The sequence below is a fragment of the Eretmochelys imbricata genome, chromosome 1 (genome assembly GCF_965152235.1).
Source record: "Eretmochelys imbricata isolate rEreImb1 chromosome 1, rEreImb1.hap1, whole genome shotgun sequence".
Taxonomy (NCBI): Eukaryota; Metazoa; Chordata; order Testudines; family Cheloniidae; genus Eretmochelys; species Eretmochelys imbricata.
In genome coordinates this window covers 115,688,424-115,707,027 of record NC_135572.1, presented here as the reverse complement: position 1 = coordinate 115,707,027, position 18,604 = coordinate 115,688,424, and the positions used below count along the sequence as shown (strand labels likewise).

The 18,604-nt window shown below is 47.2% G+C and overlaps 1 protein-coding gene across 3 annotated transcripts in view; it reads right to left on the bottom strand.

The window, feature by feature from the left end:
- The window catches only part of UXS1 (UDP-glucuronate decarboxylase 1), a 93,171-nt gene extending 92,840 nt beyond the window's left edge, over positions 1-331 (bottom strand). The window contains exon 1 of one of the 3 annotated variants that reach the window (XM_077814265.1): positions 150-331. In XM_077814265.1, coding sequence (XP_077670391.1) covers positions 150-331 — 182 coding nt within the window. The remainder of the gene's footprint in view (positions 1-149) is intronic. The other 2 variants (XM_077814280.1, XM_077814274.1) reach the window with 2 other exon arrangements.
- Positions 332-18,604: the final 18,273 nt, after the last annotated feature.

Below are 18,604 nucleotides of genomic sequence, written 5' to 3'. Positions count from 1 at the left end.
AGTCAAGCGGCTGGGCGGGACCAGCCGGGCTGCAGCGCCGGGCACAGCGGCATGCACCGCAGCCCGCCGCTGCCGGGGGGGGGGCGAGGCGCGGCGGAGCCTCCCGGCCGGGGCCCCACGCAAGGGGCAGCGGAGCGCGCCCCACTCACAGGCCACGTAGGCGGCGAGGGCGAGCGCCATGAGCAGCTTCATCCTCCGGCGGTCGATGGCGGTCAGCAGGCGCAGCAGCGGGGCCGTGCTCACCATCCCCGGCGGGGCGCGCGGCGCGAACTCCGCCCGCCGCAGCCGCCGCCGCCGCCGACAGCCAGTTCCTGCCCCGGCCTGGGCGCATGCGCAGCCCGGCGTCGCTCCCGGCGTGAGAGGTGGTTCGGCGGGGGGGGGGAGGAGGAGGCGGCGGCGCTGCTCGTGCCTCGGGGCGCCTGCGCGAGGCGGGCGCCGCGTGACCGCTGAGTCGGCGCTGCCCGCGTGGGCCCTGGGGTCTCAAATTCCAGTGCCCCCCCCCGCAGCCCCAGCCCCTGCCGCAGCCCCGCCCTACAGTGCCATGAGGACCTGGGGCTGCCCCCTGGAGCCAGCCTGTCTTGTCCCAGCCCCAGTGATTTTACTGGGAGAGAACAAAATAAATACACCCAAATAATCCAGACGCTGCAGCGTCCGGCCGCAGCAGCCCTGCCACTACACTGGGGGCTGGCACCTGCTGCATCCCAACCGCCTGAAATGGAGAAACGCTTTTAGCTGCTGTCCTACTCCAGCAAAACAAAACAAAGGCGCATTCTGCGACTAGCAGCCTTGCAACCTCCTCCATTCTCCTGATTTTGGTCCCCAGACAATGGCGGAATGCTTCTGCCTAACTAAGACATCTCGTTTGCCATTTGTAATACACCTTAAATATCCCGACTCCAAAACATGCTGGGCTAACAGCATGTATCTGATCCAACAGATCCAGTATCTGGCCTGGTGTAGGCTAGTTGCACTTTGCTGGCATAGCTATGCTGTTTATATCAGCAAAACTGTTTTTTTCCTGTATAGTTTATTCCAGCAACACCTCGGTGCAAAATAAGCATTACCGTCAAAAGTGCAATTTTGATGGCATAACTTTCCACCCTATTGTCTCACCTATTTCAATCAGAGACTACATCTCATCAACACCATTAACCAACATAACGAACAGTTTAAACGCTGAACTTGTTGACTTCTTTTAATCTCAAATTTCACTGTCTAAGAACATACCTAGCTGTTCCTACTGCATCAGAACCAACCCAGATCCTGGCGCAAAAGTACCCCAAAAACCATCATTAGTGCAACTAGTCAGCAAAAGTTTGCAGTGCAGACCTGGCCTCTGAATACTGTTAGAGCCTGCTGGATTTTAGAATCATTTTGACCACAAACCCTGAAAATTAACTATTAAAAAAGAGAGAACAAGTGTTACTCCTAACTCGTTCATCAAAATAACCTGCCCCCCCACACCCTCCAACACATCATGGGTCAAAAAGCCCCTCTACCCTTACTTTAGCATGCGTATTCTGTTGGATTCGGCTAATTTATGACCAGACACCTCTATGTTTTATGGTCCAAATTTAGTAGAAGATTGGGAGAACCAGGAAGAGGAACAGACAGGCTAGTGAAGGAAGTATGTGGTGGTCTGGCAGTGTTGTGGTGGTCGTTTGGGGTTTGGTTTGTGTTTCCTAGACTAATAGGATTTAGGTGAGAAGGCTATGACAGATACAGAAGCACCAGTGGTGGTGATCGAAGCGGTGGAAGACACAATGAAGATGACTGGACGTGGAAGCTGCAGCATGTACATGATCCTGGAGGGGATACCTGAAAAGAGTTTCGTCTGCATGAAGTGTCACCTGATCGAGTTGATGGAAGAAAAGATCCGAGGACTGGAGATGCAGGTAGAAACTCTGGTTGAGTTTAGAAGGGGGTTTGAGCAGCTGATGGAGCAAAGACATGAGGAGGCTGAAGGGAAAACCTCAGACTTGCAGATGGAAGCAGGACCAAAGAACTCTGAGGGGAGACTGCTGGGTGAGGAAAGTGGACAGTGGAATCATGTGTCTAAGAGAACCAGGCAGAGGAAAAGATGGAAGTGAAGGAGAAGGAGAAGTGAGAAGAAGGAGAAATATAGCTCAGGAACAGGTTTGTAGAGTTGGAAAATGAAGAAGGGGCACAGCAGGTGATCACTGAAGGTGGGAGGGCAAGGAAGAAGAGAAGAGTAGCTAGTTCTGTAGGAAGAGGGGAAGAATTAATGGAGATAACACCAAATATGAGCCCCAGGAGGATACGGGATGGGTTGCAGAGGATTGCAAGGGAGAATAGGAATTGAGAGGACTTGCAGTCATAGGGAACAGGGGATAGACCGGAGAATCGCACTGTCACCAGGAAAAGGCAGATCTACATGATTGGGGACTCCTCACTGAGAAAAATAAACAGGCCTGTAACCAGAGTTGATCCAGAGAACAGAAGGGCATGCTGTCTGCCAGGTGCTAAGATACTGGATGTGGACCTGAGGCTGAAAAGGATCCTAACGGGAGTGGGAAAGAATCTACTGATTATCCTTCATGTGGGAACAAATGATACCGATAGATTCTCGCTGGAATGAATCAAGGGAGACTATGCCAGGCTGGGGAAGATGCTTAAGGAAATCGAGGCTCAGGTGATCTTCAGTGGGATTCAGCCTGTTCCTAGAGAAGGGCAACAAAGGTGTGACAAGATTATGATGATCAACAGATGGCTCAGGCAGTGGTGCTATAAGGAGGGCTTTGGGATATATGACCGCTAGGAGGCATTCATGGACAGAGGACTGTTCTCTCGGAATGGACTTGACCTGAGTAGGGAGGGAAATAGACTTCTAGGATGGAGGCTGGCACAATTGATTAAGAGAGCTTTAAACTAGGAATTTGGGGGAGATGGTTGGGAGATGTCCAGGTAATCTTCACACCAGATTTTAACATTGAGAGGGAAGAAAATGAAGTAAGAAAGGATACAGCCATGGGTAGGAGAATGGACATAAGGAGGAAGGGTACTGTAGATACCAGTCTAATAGGTGATAGTAGCGGCAGAAAGTCTGTGCCTAATTGGGTAAAGAATGTGAATGAAGCCAAACAGCAAAAATTAAGATGTTTGTACACCAGTGCGAGAAGCCTAGGTAACAAAATGGAGGAACTAGAGTTACTGGTTCAGGAAGTGAAACCAGATATTATAAGGATAACAGAAACATTGTGGAATAGTAGTCATGACTGGAGTACAGGTATTGAAGGGTATGTGCTGTTTAGGAAAGACAGAAATAAAGGCAAAGGTGGTGGGGTAGCATTGTATATCGATGAGGTATACTGTAAAGAAATAAAAGTAATGGAATGGATAAGACAGAGTGTCTGGGCAAAAATCACATTGGGGAAGAAAGCTACTAGAGCCTCCCCTGGGATAGTGTTTGGGGTGTGCTATAGACCACTAGGATCTGATTTGGATACGGATAGAGACCTCTTTAAAGTTTTTAATGAAGTAAATACTAATGGGAATTGTGTGATCATGGGAGACTTTAACTTCCCAGATATAGACTGGAGGCCAAGTGCTAGTAATAATAATAGGGCTTAGATTTTCCTGGATGCAATAGCTGATGTATTCCTTCACCAAGTAGTTGCTGAACCAACAAGGGGGGATTCCATTTTAGATTTGGTTTTGGTGAGTAGTGAAGACCTCATAGAAGAAATGGTTGTAAGGGACAACCTTGGTTCGAGCGATCATGAGATAATTCAGTTCAAACTAAATGGAAGGATAAACAAAAATAGATCTGTGACTAGAGTTTTTTATTTCAAAAGGGCTAATTTAAAAAAATTAAGGAAATTAGTTAGGGAAGTGGATTGGACTGAAGAACTTGTGGATCTGAAGGCGGAGGAGGCCTGGAATTACTTCAAGTCAAAGTTGCAGAAACTACCAGAAGCCTGCATCCCAAGAAAGGGGAAAAAATTCATAGGCAGGAGTTGTAGACCAAGCTGGATGAGCAAGCATCTTAGAAAGGTGATTAAAAGCCTACAAGAAGTAGAAGATGGGAGGGATCAGCAAGGAAAGCTACCTTATTGAGGTCAGAACATGTAGGGAGAAGTGAGAAAGGCCAAAAGCCATGTAGAGTTGACCTTGCAAAGGGAATTAAAACCAATAGTAAAAGGTTCTATAGCCATATAAATAAGAAGAAGACAAAGAGAGAAGAAGTGGGACCGCTAAACACTGAGGATGAAGTGGAGGTTAAGGATAATCTAGGCGTGGCTCAATATCTAAACAAATACTTTGCCTCAGTCTTTAATGAGGCTAATGAGGATCTTAGGGATTATGGCAAGATAACAAATGGGAATGAGGATATGGAGGTAGATATTACCACATCCGAGGTAGAAGCCAAACTCGAACAGCTTAATGGGGCTAAATCAGGTAATCTTCATCCAAGAATATTAAAGGAATTGGCACATGAAATTGCAAGCCCATTAGCAAGAATTTTTAATGAATCTGTAAACTCAGGGGTTGTACCGTATGATTGGAGAATTGCTAACATAGTTCCTATTTTTAAGAAAGGGAAAAAAAAGTGATCCGGGTAATTATAGGCCTTTTAGTTTGACATCTGTAGTATGCAAGGTCTTGGAAAAAATTTTCAAAGAGAAGGTAGTTAAGGACATTGAAGTCAATGGTAAATGGGACAAAATACAACATGGTTTTACAAAAAGGAAGATCGTGCCAAACCAACCTGATCTCCTTCTTTGAGAAGGTAACTGATTTTTTTAGACAAAGGAAATGCAGTCGATCTAATTTACCTCCATTTCAGAAATGCATTTGATACGGTTCCACATGGGGAATTATTAGTTAAATTGGAAAAGATGGGGATCAATATGAAAATTGAAAGGTGTATACGGAACTGGTTAAAGGGGAGACTACAACGGGTCCTACTGAAAGGTGAACTGTCAGGCTGGAGGAAGGTTACCAGTGGAGTTCCTCTGGGATCGGTTTTGGGACCAATACTATTTAATCTTTATATTACTGACCTTGGCACAAAAAGTGGGAGTGTGCTAATAAAGTTTGTGGATGACACAAAGTTGGGAGGTATTGCCAATACAAAGAGGATATCATACAGGAAGATCCGGATGACCTTGTAAACTGGGGTAATAGTAATAGGATGAAATTTAATAGTGAAAAGTGCAAGGTCATGCATTTAGGGATTAATAACAAGATTTTTTGTTATAAACTGGGGACTCATCAGTTGGAAGCAACCCTAGGGGCACCCTTCCCCCCCCGAGGCCCCACCCCGCAGCCAGGCCAGTTTAGAGCCCAGCCGGGGAGGAGAGCCCAGGCAGTTGTGGGAGCCGTGCATGCAGATTCTCTGCCCACGGTGACGGGGGCTGAGAGCAGCCCCTGGCCCATGTCCCGCGCCCAGGGCAGGTGGAGGTGGAGGGGTCCGCGACTCTGTTCTGGCTCACCACAGCTGCCCACGCAGCTCTACCCAACCCACCTCTGGCTGGGAGGAGTCGTGGAGGGGGGGGCGGGGTGGAGCCTTGGAGCCACAGCTTAGCCATGGTAAGAAATGTGCGAGCAGCTGTGTGGAGCCTTGGTCCCGCCACCTGTCCTGGGTGGGGGACAAGGGCAGTGGCGGGGCTTTGGGGGAGGCCAATTTTTGGGAAAGTTCTGGCGCCCCTGGCAGAGGAAGTTGTGGAAGGCATAAGCAGAACATTACAGGAAAAGTGCAAGCAAACCAAGACTGCTGGGAAAGCAGAAGAAATAAAAGCATTGCCCAAAGCGGTGAACAAATCACAAACAAAGACTGGAAAAGCAAAAGTTCCAGAAAAAGAGGCTCAACAACTAGAAGAAGTGTCAAGAAAACAATATATGGAAACTATATGAAATAAGGTTAAGTTGTATGGAAACACAATCAGGCCAATGATGCAAGCAGTAAGAAAGGCTACCAGTGAACAAATAACAAATGCCAAAGCAGTGCTGGAAGTATGGAAAGAGCTTTTTGACAAAGAACTGAAAGCTACAGTTCATCCATATGCAAGCATTCTATACCTACTAGATGAATGGGGCAGCTTGCAAGGCAGACTGGAGAAATAGAAGGAGCAGTAAAGCAGTTAAAAATGGGAAAGTTGCCAGAACAAGCAATATAACAGCTGAGCTGCTAAAGCCTGGGGGACTATCAAGGCATCAGGAAAAATATATAAGAAGGTGTGGGCGCAAGAGGTACTGGATAACTGGCTAAAAGAAACAGTTGTATCAGTACTGAAGAAAGGAGATCCTGCTGATCCAAATACTTATAGAAGTATAAAATTATGATCAATACCAGGAAGAATCTTGATGAAAGTTATTGTCAACAGATTAAGGACAGTTGAAAAGGAAGTAGTAGGCAAAGGAACAGTGTAGCTTTGGACCAGGCCAAAGTTGTATTGATCAGATATTCATGCTCCCACAGTTGATGGGGGGAAAAAGGTGAGAATGAGGATGTTTGCTGTTTTCATCCACTTCACAAAGGCATTTGATTCAATTTGGTCAGAAGCATTATAGAAATAATAAAGTCATATGGTGTTCCAGATAGGATAACTGCAATTATAAAAGTCATGTACAGAGACTTCTGTAGTGCTGTAAAAACTGGTGGAAAAATTAAGCAACTGATTCAAGTCAAAGTTTGGTGTAAGATAAAGGGGCATAGAATCACCATTGCTTTCCATCATGTTTTTAAATTGGACATTAAGAATGGTAGACAAGTCGGAGGGCATGACATTGGGTGACCAAAAGTTAAGCTCTTTAAATTATGCAGATGACTTCATACAACTGGCAGACATGTTTGAATTAATGATACTCTTCACTACCTTGGAAAATTAGTGTAGTAGGCTTGGACTTACAATAAATGCCAACATGATAAAGTGGTTGTATCTTGGAAAATAGATAGTGTTGGACTGAAGCAATAGTGAAGTCGTAAAACAACTAAAATCTTATCTGTACCTAGGAAGCTTGATTAGTGCCAAAGGTTCCATCTAGGATGATGTTACAAGGAGATGCGATTTAGCTAGAAGTGCTGCACAGAAGCTGATGAAATTACGGATTGATAAAAATATTATGTTTGCTACCAAGTGAAAATTTATTTATCAAATTTATCAAACCAGAATGATTTTAAGACAAATTTTAAAAAGTTAGAAGAAGGATGGGATCTAAAGTCAGGGTCCAGGATTGGCTGCAGTTGAAAAGATAACGATGGTGGGCACACGGTAGAAAGCAAACAGATGTTAGGATGCCAAAGAAAATAATCCAGACAAAGTCAAGGTTATCAATCCTAGACACTGACCACGGACTAGACAATGGGACATGATAGGCAGAGGCATGACCAGGGTAGGTTTAATAGAGGAACAAGCCGTGGACAGGAATGAATAGTGACATTGCACTGCTCTCTGTGTCTGTAAAGGTGCTCTGGAATGAGGAGGAGAATATTTTTAAAAGATTCTTCCGACACAACTGAACCTTCCTAACCAGCAATATGACCTTCACTACAATCTCTGGGAGCATAACTGTCCCCACGTGCACAACTCACTCAACTCCCCCAGGAACAGCCTAGACGAATACACAGTCTTTCATTAATGGAGTAGTACTTAGGTTTAATTATTTAATTATTATAACTCTAAGGCAGAGAGTGATTATTGCCATTTTAGTAATGAGGATTCTAAGGCCCCAGTTCTGCAAACACTTACTCATATGCTCTGTCAGTACAGCTGTGTGAATAACTGATTTTTTGGTTCACTGGCAGTTAAAAAAAAGTTCAGATCAAACAGAAATTGAAAGTTGAAAAATTTAATGTGGGTCAAATGAAAAGTTTCTTATGTTTTGGGGCATTTTTAACCATTTTTAAATAAAAGCAAAAGAAATGAAGGGCTAGATTCACAAAATCAAGGCGGAGAAAGGGTGCCCCCCATACCCTAGCGCTTAGGGTACTTACTAGGGATATGAGAGACCCAGATTTGTATCCCACTTCTGAAACAGGAACTTGAACCCAGATCTCCCCTTCCTAGGGGAAGGGCCTAACTGCCAGACTATTGGCTAGTCTCCGGGGTGGGGGGGGAAACTCTCTCAATCTCTCCTGCTGAAACTGTTCCACTTCACGTAAAATACTTGAAAAGTTATTGGGCCAGAGGGAGAAAGTAAGCATGAATCTACAGCCCAGTGGTTACAATCCTGAGCTGGGAGTGGGGACTCCCTGCTTCAATAATTTGTGTCTCCAGTTCTTTTGTTTTGTTTTGACTGCAACAATTTGCCACAATGGACCCACATTTGCAAAATGTTTCAGGCAACCTGAATCTGCATTTTTTGGTGAAAATTTTTTTTGGCCAAAACATTCCACTCAGCTCTACTTGTGAGTAATGCAATGTGTGTAAAGTTAGCTATTTAGCATGAATGAGCATATCAGAATCTGCTCCAGAGAGATTAGGGGTACATCTACACAGCAAATAAACAAAAACAAAGCAAAACAAAACCACAGAAGCAAATCTCAAGGGGGAACTAAAAATAGCAATGTAGACATTTGGGCTTGGGCGAGACTCTCCGCCATTGTTTAGTTTCTGAGCTCAACGTCTACGCTGTTATTTTTGGTGCTGCTGTGTGCTTCAGTTAGTTGATCTGCACTCTGAGACTTGCTGCCATGGGATTTTTTTTGCTGTGTGGACGTACCCTAAAAAGTGACGTACCGGAAGCTGGTGGTCGTGCTGGAAAATTAAAGTTTCCTAACTCCCAGTCCTGTGTTTTAATGATAAGACCATCCTTCTCTCTTAGTTTTTGTTTCCCTTGTTTTGTGTTGTTGATGTACTTATTGTTTCCTATGTAGGGAAAAGGAAGTAGAGATACAATGATATAAAACAAAACCTTGGGCCAAATTTACCTTTGGTGCAAACACAAAGAGCTATAGAGTTTTATACCAGGGATAAATATGACCGTCAGGGATTAAACTGGGAAAATTCACATGAGGAGAAAGTACTTGTTCCTATGGGATAAATCAGTATAATAGACTCAACCTTTTCCTCTTTCCAGGACTTGGTCCTGCATTCCTTACTCGGGCAAAACTGACAATGAAATCAAGGGGAGCACCAATGGCAGGATTTGATTTGCAAAAATGAAGGGGGAAGAATGGGAAGGTCTCACTGAAAGATTTTCAGAGAAATAGTCAAGTAATAATAAAATATTATCTAGCTCTCATATAGTGCTTTTCATCTGTAGATCTCAAAGCTCCTTAATAGATTACTTTTATTTTTCACTAGGCAACTGCCTGTAAAATCATAGTAAGTGGCAATCTTTAGGCTTAACTACTTGAAGACCTCAAGGCATCTTACAATTAACAGCATTTCTGTAACCGTTTTAATTTTCACTGATGCCAGTCAGATTACCACAGTGTATTAGCCAGCTGTCTCTCCAGAATCATGAAGATGACTATCTGCCTCCCTGCCTGGATTCATGAGGCCTCTCCCTGCCTCATGGGAAGGCACCTGTCTGCCCCCATTGGCCTCTCCCTTTCCGTCTCTTGACTCTGCGTAAGGATTCTGGGAATATGAGAGACTGCACTGCTACACTCTCCCATGTGAGCTAGGAAACAGTGGACAATGGGCTCCGAGAACCACATCAGAAAGAACCACCATGTTAGTGCATGAGACAAGGAAGTGATAAACAAAGTACCAACGCTTGTGCTAATAATAACGTAATTAGGAAAAAAGGCATTACAATTTTCCTTTCGTCTCTGCAATTAATTCTGAACAGGCAGAGCTCTGGGCCAGTACAGAAGCCCTCGGAGGGTTCTGCAAAGGCGCAGGGGTCCAATTGCATGGGGTTTATTTTAAAAAACCATTAGGTACTTAGGTACAGGGCATAAGGCATTACCTGCAACTAGAGCTGGTCAAAAAATGGAACCTTTTTTTGTTAAAAATGGCCTTTTTCTTCAACATTTTTTTTGAAGTTTGAGATTTTTTTAGAGCAGTTCTACTTGTATCAATAGGGGGGAAGTGACAAAAATGTGAGTGATGTATCTCATAAGGGAAAATTCTTGGTCTAGTTATTATCATTTTCTGAAGACAAATAAAAATGGAACACTCAATTCTGGGAACTGATTGAATCCTTCAATATTAGACTCTAAAAAGAAAAAAAGTACTGTTAAGTAGGTTAAAGAATTTGTATTTATTATTTGGATTGTGATAGCATGGACTAGCCCCAATCAGGATAGGACCACAAATGTACTAGGTGCTGTACAAATACAGAATAAAAACCCATCCTTGCCCTGAAATCTTACCATCTAATTAAGACAAGAATCCGCAAGTGAATGTAAACAATCAATCAATCAATCAGAATCAACAGTGAAGGTAGGATGTGGGAAGAGTAATAAGAACATGTATTTGCATAGACCAGGCAGGAGCACAGATAAACAGGTTGGAATTAGTTTTTTTAAAAAAAGAATAAATAAGGTATAAAAAAATAACTAAAATACATTCCAGAAGTCCCTATCCCACCTACCTATGAATAGGAATATATCCTATTCAACATATTCATAAATGATCTGGAAAAAGGGGTAAACAGTGAGGTGGCAAAATTTGCAGATGATACAAAATTACTAAAGATAGTTAAGACCCAGGCAGACTGTGAAGAGCTACAAAAGGATCTCTCAAAACTGGGTGACTGGGCAATAAAGTGGCAGATGAAATTCACTGTTGATAAATGCAAAGTAATTCACACTGGAAAGCATAATCCCAACTATACATATAAAATGATGGGGTCTAAATTAGCTGTTACCACTCAAGAAAGAGATCTTGGATGCACTGTGGATAGTTCTCTGAAAACATCCACTCAGTGTGCAGTGGCAGTCAAAAAAGCTAACAGAATGCTGGGAATAATTAAGAAAGGGATAGATAATAGGACAGAAAATATCATGTTGCCTCTATATAAATCCATGGTATGCCCACATCTTGAATACTGTATGTGGAGGTGGTCGCCCCATCTCAAAAAAGATATATTGGAATTGGAAAAGGTTCAGAAAAGGACAACAAAAATAATTAGGGGTATGGAAAGGCTTCCATATGGGGAAAGATTAATAACACTTGGACTTTTCAGGTTGGAAAAGAGACGGCTAACGGGAGATATGATTGAGGTCTATAAAATCATGACTGGTGTAGAAAAGGTAGATAAGGAAGTGTTGTTTTGCCACTTCTCATAACACAAGAACTAGGGGTCACAAAATGAAATTAATAGGCAGCAGGTTTAAAACAAATAAAGGAAAGTATTTCTTCACACAACGCACAGTCAACCTGTGGAACTCCATACCAGAGGATGTTGTGAAGGCCAAGACCATAACAGAGTTCAAAAAAGAACTAGATACATTCATGGAGGATAGGTCCATCAATGGCCATTAGCCAGATGGGCAGGGATGGTGTCCCTAGCCTCTGTTTGCCAGAAGCTGGGAATGAGTGACAGGGGATGGATCACTTGAGGATTACCAGTTAATTCCCTCTGGGGCACCTGGCACTTGCCACTGTTGGAAGACAGGATACTGGGCTAGATGGACCTTTGGTCTGACCCAGTAGGAACATTCTTATGTACCTGGTTTCTATCAGGTTTCAGGGTAGCCGCCGTGTTAGTCTGTATCCGCAAAAAGAACAGGAGTACTTGTGGCACCTTAGAGACTAACAAATTTATTAGAGTATAAACTTTCATGGGCTACAGCCCACTTCATCGGATGCATAGAATGGAACATATAGTAAGAAGGCATATATATACATACAGAGAAGGTGGAAGTTGCCATGCAAACTGTAAGAGGCTAATTAATTAAGATGAGCTATTATCAGCAGGAGAAAAAAAACTTTTGTAGTGATAATCAAAATGGCCCATTTAGACAGTTGATAAGAAGGTAGGAGGATACTTAACATAGGGAAATAGATTCAATATGTGTAATGACCCTGCCACTCCCAGTCTCTATTCAAACCCAAGTTAATGGTATCTAGTTTGCATATTAATTCAAGCTCAGCAGTTTCTCGTTGGAGTCTGTTTTTGAAGCTTTTCTGTTGCAAAATTGCCACCCTTAAGTCTTTTACTGAGTGACCAGAGAGGTTGAAGTGTTCTCCTAGCGGTTTTTGAGTGTTATGATTCCTGATGTCAGATTTGTGTCCATTTATTCTTTTGCATAGAGACTGTCCAGTTTGGCCAATGTACATAGCAGAGGGGCATTGCTGGCACATGATGACATATATCACATTGGTAGATGTGCAGGTGAATGAACCCCTGATGGCGTGGCTAATGTGATTAGGTCCTATGATGGTGTCACTTGAATAAATATGTGGACAGAGTTGGCATCGGGGTTTGTTGCAAGGATAGGTTCCTGGGTTAGTGTTTTTGTTGTGTGGTATGTGGTTGCTGGAGAGTATTTGCTTCAGGTTGGGGGGCTGTCGGTAAGCGAGAACTGGTCTGTCTCCCAAGATCTGTGAGAGTGAGGGATCATTTTTCAGGATAGGTTGTAAATCTTTGATGATGCGCTGGAGAGGTTTTAGTTGGGGGCTGAAAGTGATGGCTAGTGGTGTTCTGTTATTTTCTTTGTTGGGCCTGTCCTGTAGTAGGTGACTTCTGGGTACTCTTCTGGCTCTGTCAATCTGTTTTTTCACTTCAGCAGGTGGGTATTGTGGTTTTAAGAATGCTTGATAGAGATCTTGTAGGTGTTTGTCTCTGTCTGAGGAATTGGAGCAAATGCGGTTGTATCTTAGAGCTTGGCTGTAGACAATGGATCCCCTAGGCATCACAATGTTTGTGGTATTAGGTTAAGTTTACTTCCTTCTATAGACGTTAAAATCCTTTATTTTGAGTGAAAACAGAAATCTATCCCTACCAACCTCAACAGGAAGATTGTTCAAAGCTCCCAGGGGTGTTTTGAAACTTACATGCTGTACTGTCAAATAATACTCAGTGCAATTTCAGACGCCTGGTAGTCTTATATGAACAAAGCACCAATTTCCATAATGCATTTTTCCCCTAAGGTGACAGAAGACAGTCCCATACATTTTCAGAGTTGTCTGAGATTTAGAAATACCATTTCCACTCTGAAAATGTGCAGGGACCAGTACAAGAGTCTTCCATTTTCAGGTTTGAATGAAGTGACAAAGAATTTAAACATGCCATCCTGAACCACTGATTACAGAAACCTTCCAGCTGCGATCCAAAAAAAGTCCTCACTTGATCCAGCAAGGTAACTAGCTTATTTCTGCAGACAAACAAATAAGTGACCATTCACTACTGTTGTACATTTCTTATCTTTTTTGAGTCTTAAAGGGACTTTCGATTGACACAGTTCTTCCCTGAAGCATTCAGGAGGTTTCTATGGTCAGTGAGTTTGGACTGCTTTAATTAGGGTTGGATTCTGCCATCCTTACTCATGCTGGAAGGGAATTAATCTTCATCCTATGATGCCATGCTAGCATAAAGCAGCCATAAAGTAAGCACAACTCTCCCTTTCCCCGTATATATCCCCAGCACAAGAGGCCTTGAACAAGAGGCTGCATATTCTGGGTGTGGAACAAGGTCACGTGTCAGAAACAGAAGGGGGAATGGCTGAAGCATCCTTTTGATAGGAGCCCTATGCTGGAACCTGGAAATGTAATACAGAGAGAAGCATGATTATCTTTCCATGGCCTACCCCTCTGGGCCTTTGTGAAGAAGGTGCTGGGATAGCTGCAGACAGAGGAATCCCTGGTAGCATGGCTCCAGCGGACCTGTACTTGCCAAGGAGTGGGGCTAAATCTGCAGGAGGCCAGAGCTGCTGTGGAGGTAGCAGTTCTCCGCACAGATAGCATCATGCCCTCCTGAGAGGTCCGAGTTCACTTTTTGTGGGCCTGGCCTCATACTTATTTGTGGGCCCCCATTGGGGAAATAGGGCATGTGATGCGGGGCAGTCTGCAGAGCGAGGGGCCGGTTGGGGGCAGTGAGGCGCAGCACAGTGGGAGTGGCCCCACTCAGCCCAGCACAAGGGCACTGTTTACAAACCCACAACTGCTAGACGCACACTGGCCCGCGCAGCCCTTCCACACTGCCCACCTGCCCAGTGCCCTGTCCTTATGTCCAGCACCCCCTCACCTAGAGACTTCCCCCACAGATCTCCATGCCCAATGCCCCTGGACCCGCTATGCCAGGGGTGGGCAAACTTTTTGGCTTGAGGGCCACATCAGGTTTTCAAAATTGTATGGAGGGCCGGTTAGGGGAGGCTGTGTCTCCCCAAACAGCCAGGCGTAGCCCAGCCCCCGCCTCCTATCCGACCCCCCCACTTCTTGCCCTGATGGCTCCCCTGGGACTCCTGCCCCATCCAACCCCCCCGTCCCCTGATGGCCCCTCCTGGACTCCTACCCCATCCACCACCGCCTGCTCCCTGTGCCCTGACAACCCCCGTACCGCCCCCATCCCGACTGCCCCCTGCTGCTCCATCCAACCCCCCCCCCTTCCTGACTGCCCCCTGGGACCCCTGCCCCATCCAACCCCCCTTTTCCCCACCCTCTGACCACCCACCCCCTATCCACACCCCTGCCCCCCCGAACTCTCCTGGCCTCTATCCAACCCCCCCCCCCCCTCGCTCCCTGTCCCTTACCCCCTTACCACTCTGCCTGGAGCACCAGTGGCTGGCAGTGCACAGCCGGGCCGCCCAGAGCGCTGGGTTAGGCCGTGGCTCTGCAACTGCGCTACCTGGCTGCCCAGAGCATGGCGCAGGCAGCGCGGCGAGCTGAGGCTGCAGGGGAAGGGGAACTACAGGGGAGGGGCCGGGGACTAGCCTCCTGGGCCAGGAGCTCAGGGGCTGGGCAGGAGGGTCCCGTGGGCTGTAGTTTGCCAACCTCTGCGCTATGCCAAGCACCCCCTGCCCAGAGACCCCTCCCGCTGACCTCCCACCACAACTGCAAAGCACCCTGCACACCATACCCCCTGCCCAGCTCCCTCACCCACAGATCCCCTACTGTCCAGCACCCCCTTCACAGTCCCACCATCACAGCTATACAGCTCCCTATATTCCTGAGGGAATTCTGCATCAAATTCTGTGCACAATATTTTAAAATTCTGCAATTTTCTTTTTACAAATAAATAAATGTGGAAGCTCCACCATGGCAGAGGGGAGCACAGGCCACTGGCTACATGGAGGTGGGAGATCACCCTGCAGCCTTCCCTGCCCCCCGGGACAGGGACTTGGCAGTGAGGCTGAACCTGACCCTGACACAGCACAAAGGCCATGATTGCCACAGAAACACCCTGGGGGCAGGCACACCAGATGTGTGTCAGGGATCCAGACAGCGGTAAGAGGGTTCTGTGTGGGGCAGTCTGGGTGCAGGCAGCTCAGTGGGGGATCTGGATGCACAGGGAGGTTTCCAGGTGCAGGGGCAATGGGAGTCTGCAGGGGGGACCAAGCAATAGCGGTTGGCACTCAGCATGGGGGAGGGGATCTGGGTGCAGGGGAGGTGGGGTTCATTTGGATGGGGGTCCAGGTGCAGGTGTTTGGTGCTCAGTGGGGAGGGTGTCTGGGGGGGGGGGCTCATTGGGGTACTGCAGATGCAGGGGAGGTAGAGCTTGTCAGGGTGAGGGTTTGATGGGCCTGCTTAATAGGGGAGCCCCAGCTGCTGCCAAGGGGATGCTGCATGCTGGGCCCCCGCTTTCCCCATCCCCTTCTCTTCACCATCCCATGCCCCTTCCCCACTGCTCCATCTTCTCCCCAGGCTTGGGGCGCAGTAGGGAAACTGCCCCCAGCATGAGCCGGCAGAGCGGGCTGGGTTGCTCTACTTCCTGCCGCCCAGTGATTGCAGGGCAGGCCTGACCCTGCACTCACGGGGTGGCAGGAAGTCGAGTGACCTGGCCCCAGGCCACTCCACTCTGCTCCCCTGGCTCCCAGCCTTGGGACTTGGGGGGTAGCGGGGAACCACCCCCCAGCACTCACCGGCGGCACGGAGCGGGCTGGAGCCAGGTTGCTCCACTTCCCGGCGCCCGGTGAGTGCAGGTGTAAGGAGACTCTTGCCCCCTTACTAACATTCAGTGGGGGTGTTTTGGTTGGCTAGCTCCCAGTACTAAAAGGGGAAGGGTCTATGGGAAATCAGGACCCTGAGCCTGATAGTCCCCAGGAAGAATGGGGAGAGGCCAATGCTCCAGGTCAGCCTGAATGACAGGGCAGGCAGGCTATTCAGGGAGTCAGGAGGCCAGGGAGGTCCCATCCTCCGTGTGAGCTGGATTTGCCTGGGTCAGACAGAGTGGGGTCGAGCTAAGGAGAAAGCAGGGGCCCGAGCTGAGCTGGGGAGTAGAGCCGCGTCAGATCCAGAGAGAGCAGACCCTGTCCTGGGAGCAGAGCTGCAGCCCCAAAGCCAGAGGCACAGCCCAGAGAGAGCAGACTTGCCCTGGGAGGAGAGCTGCAGCAACCAGAGCCAGAGGGGCCAGATAAGCAGCCCACGAAGCAGGTCAGTGCTGGGAGCAGAGTCACAGAAGCAGCCTGCAGAGCAGACCTGTCCTGGGAGCAGAGCTGCAGCAACCAGAGCCAGAGGGGCCAAAGAAGCAGCCCAGGAAGCTGGAGGCAGAGCAGTCCGGAGACAGAGTGGTGGTGCTGGGGCTGGAGCAGTCCGGAGCTGGGTGCGGTGAGCAGCTGGGGAGACCGAGGGGGACCCTGGGCAGCGGGCCCAGCACAGGGAGACACCTCAGCCAAGAGGCTCTGCAGGCCAGGCATGGATCATAACCCCGACAGGGCTGGGGTGACACTGGGCAGAAGGGTCTTATCACTTAGAGCCTGAGAGCGTGTGGCCACCACCAGAGCAAGTGTCCAACCCACAGCATCCCTGCAGCGCAGCCAGGGTGTGAGAAGGAGGCCTGGGACTTACAAGGAACAGACTGTGAACTGCCCTGACATTTCAGAGACACTGTTTGTGATGTTCCCTGCCACAGAGCGGGTTGATGTGTTTCCTTTCACCTTTCCCATTTTCCCTTATTCTTTTTAAAATTAATTGTTGATTAAAAGTACAATTAAAATGTATATTTAGGCTGGTGATTGCAACAGAAACGTGGTCAAAGAAAGCAGATCAGAGAATGTCAGCATCCCAGGAGAAATTACTAGGATGCCAGAAGAATGAAATCCAAAAGAAAAATGGAAAGTGACAGAAAAAAGGGTGAATAAAAAGTTGTGAAACAAGGAAACAGTCACTGAATACCATAAAGGAAATGCTGTAATTATTAATGTTTTTCACTACAAACACAAGCAAACAGACAAACCCCAAAACAGAACAAAAGGCCTGAGAACAATGTCAGGAAATAAAGGATAAAGATCCAAGGTAGGATATAGAGCCTTATTGAAATCCACATCCAATGCTATTTATAAAAGGAAGAGAATATTTGTACAGACTGAGAAAGAGAGCCAATCACATTCATGTTAATGATATACAGAGTTCAATGGAGTTGCACCCACTTTCAACAATAGTGAAACTGGACATGGGGATTCTATTTATTTTGGGGAGCTGGGTCCTAATTTATAACACTTTTCTACAGGCAGTACAGAAGTTACTTCAAGCGGCTTTGGTGTGATTGTATTTTTAACACTTCACCTCTCAGTCCCAGCCAATGAGGGATGAACAGATAACATTATAAAAGTGTAAGTAAAACCAGTTTTCTATGCTGTCTTTCCCCGTCCAGCCACTTGACCCATGGATAATTTATATCCAGAGGGCATTTTGCACCAAAAAATTAAAAATTCTGCACACAATATTTTAAAATTCTGTAAGTTTTATTTATCACTAAATAAATGCAGAGGCTCCAGCATGGCAGTGAGGAGTACCGGCCAGCGGCTGCACGAAGGTGGGAGATTACTCTGCAACCCCCCTATCACTGGCAGGACACGGACTCAGTGGTGAGGTTGCATGTGACCCTGACACAGCACAAGGCCTGGGCCTGCCCCAGAAATATCCTGGGGCCCTGCTCCTCTGCGCCAGGTGCAGCAAGCGTGGGACAGGCAGGCTCAATTAGGTAGGATCCAAGTGTGGAGAGGCTCAGTGTGGGGGCATCCAGGTGTGGGGTAGGAGGATTCTGTGTGGGACAATCTGGGTAAAGGCAGCTCAGCAGGGGGTCTAGATGTTGGGGGATCTGGCTGAACAGAGGCTCGTTGGGAGAGTTCAGGGCAATGGGACTCTGTGGGGGCTTCCAGGTGAAGATGGTTGGGGCTCAGCGGAGGGGTCTGGGCATGGGAGGGTCTCAGCGGGGGGGGGCTGGGTGCTGCAGGAGTGGGGCTTGGTGGGGTGGGGGTCTGGGTGCAGCTAGTTAGAGGTCAGTGGCATGGGGGATCTGGATGTGGGGGCTCAAGGTGGTGCAGGGGGGTGGGCTTGTCAGTGTGCAGGTTTGAGTGCAGGGAGCTCAGTGGGTGGTGGTCTGGATGCAGGGGTGGGGGTCTAGAGGCAGGGCATCTGGGTGCAGAGGACTCCAGATGCAGGGCTTGAGATTCAGTTTCAAAGGGTCAGATAGCAGCTCCTATCCCATGGGGCTGGCTGGGCTCACCTCCCTCCTCCAGGCACTGCAACCTCTGGGGTCCCAGCGCCACTTAGGTTTGGCCCAGTCGTCATGATGACGGGAGCCT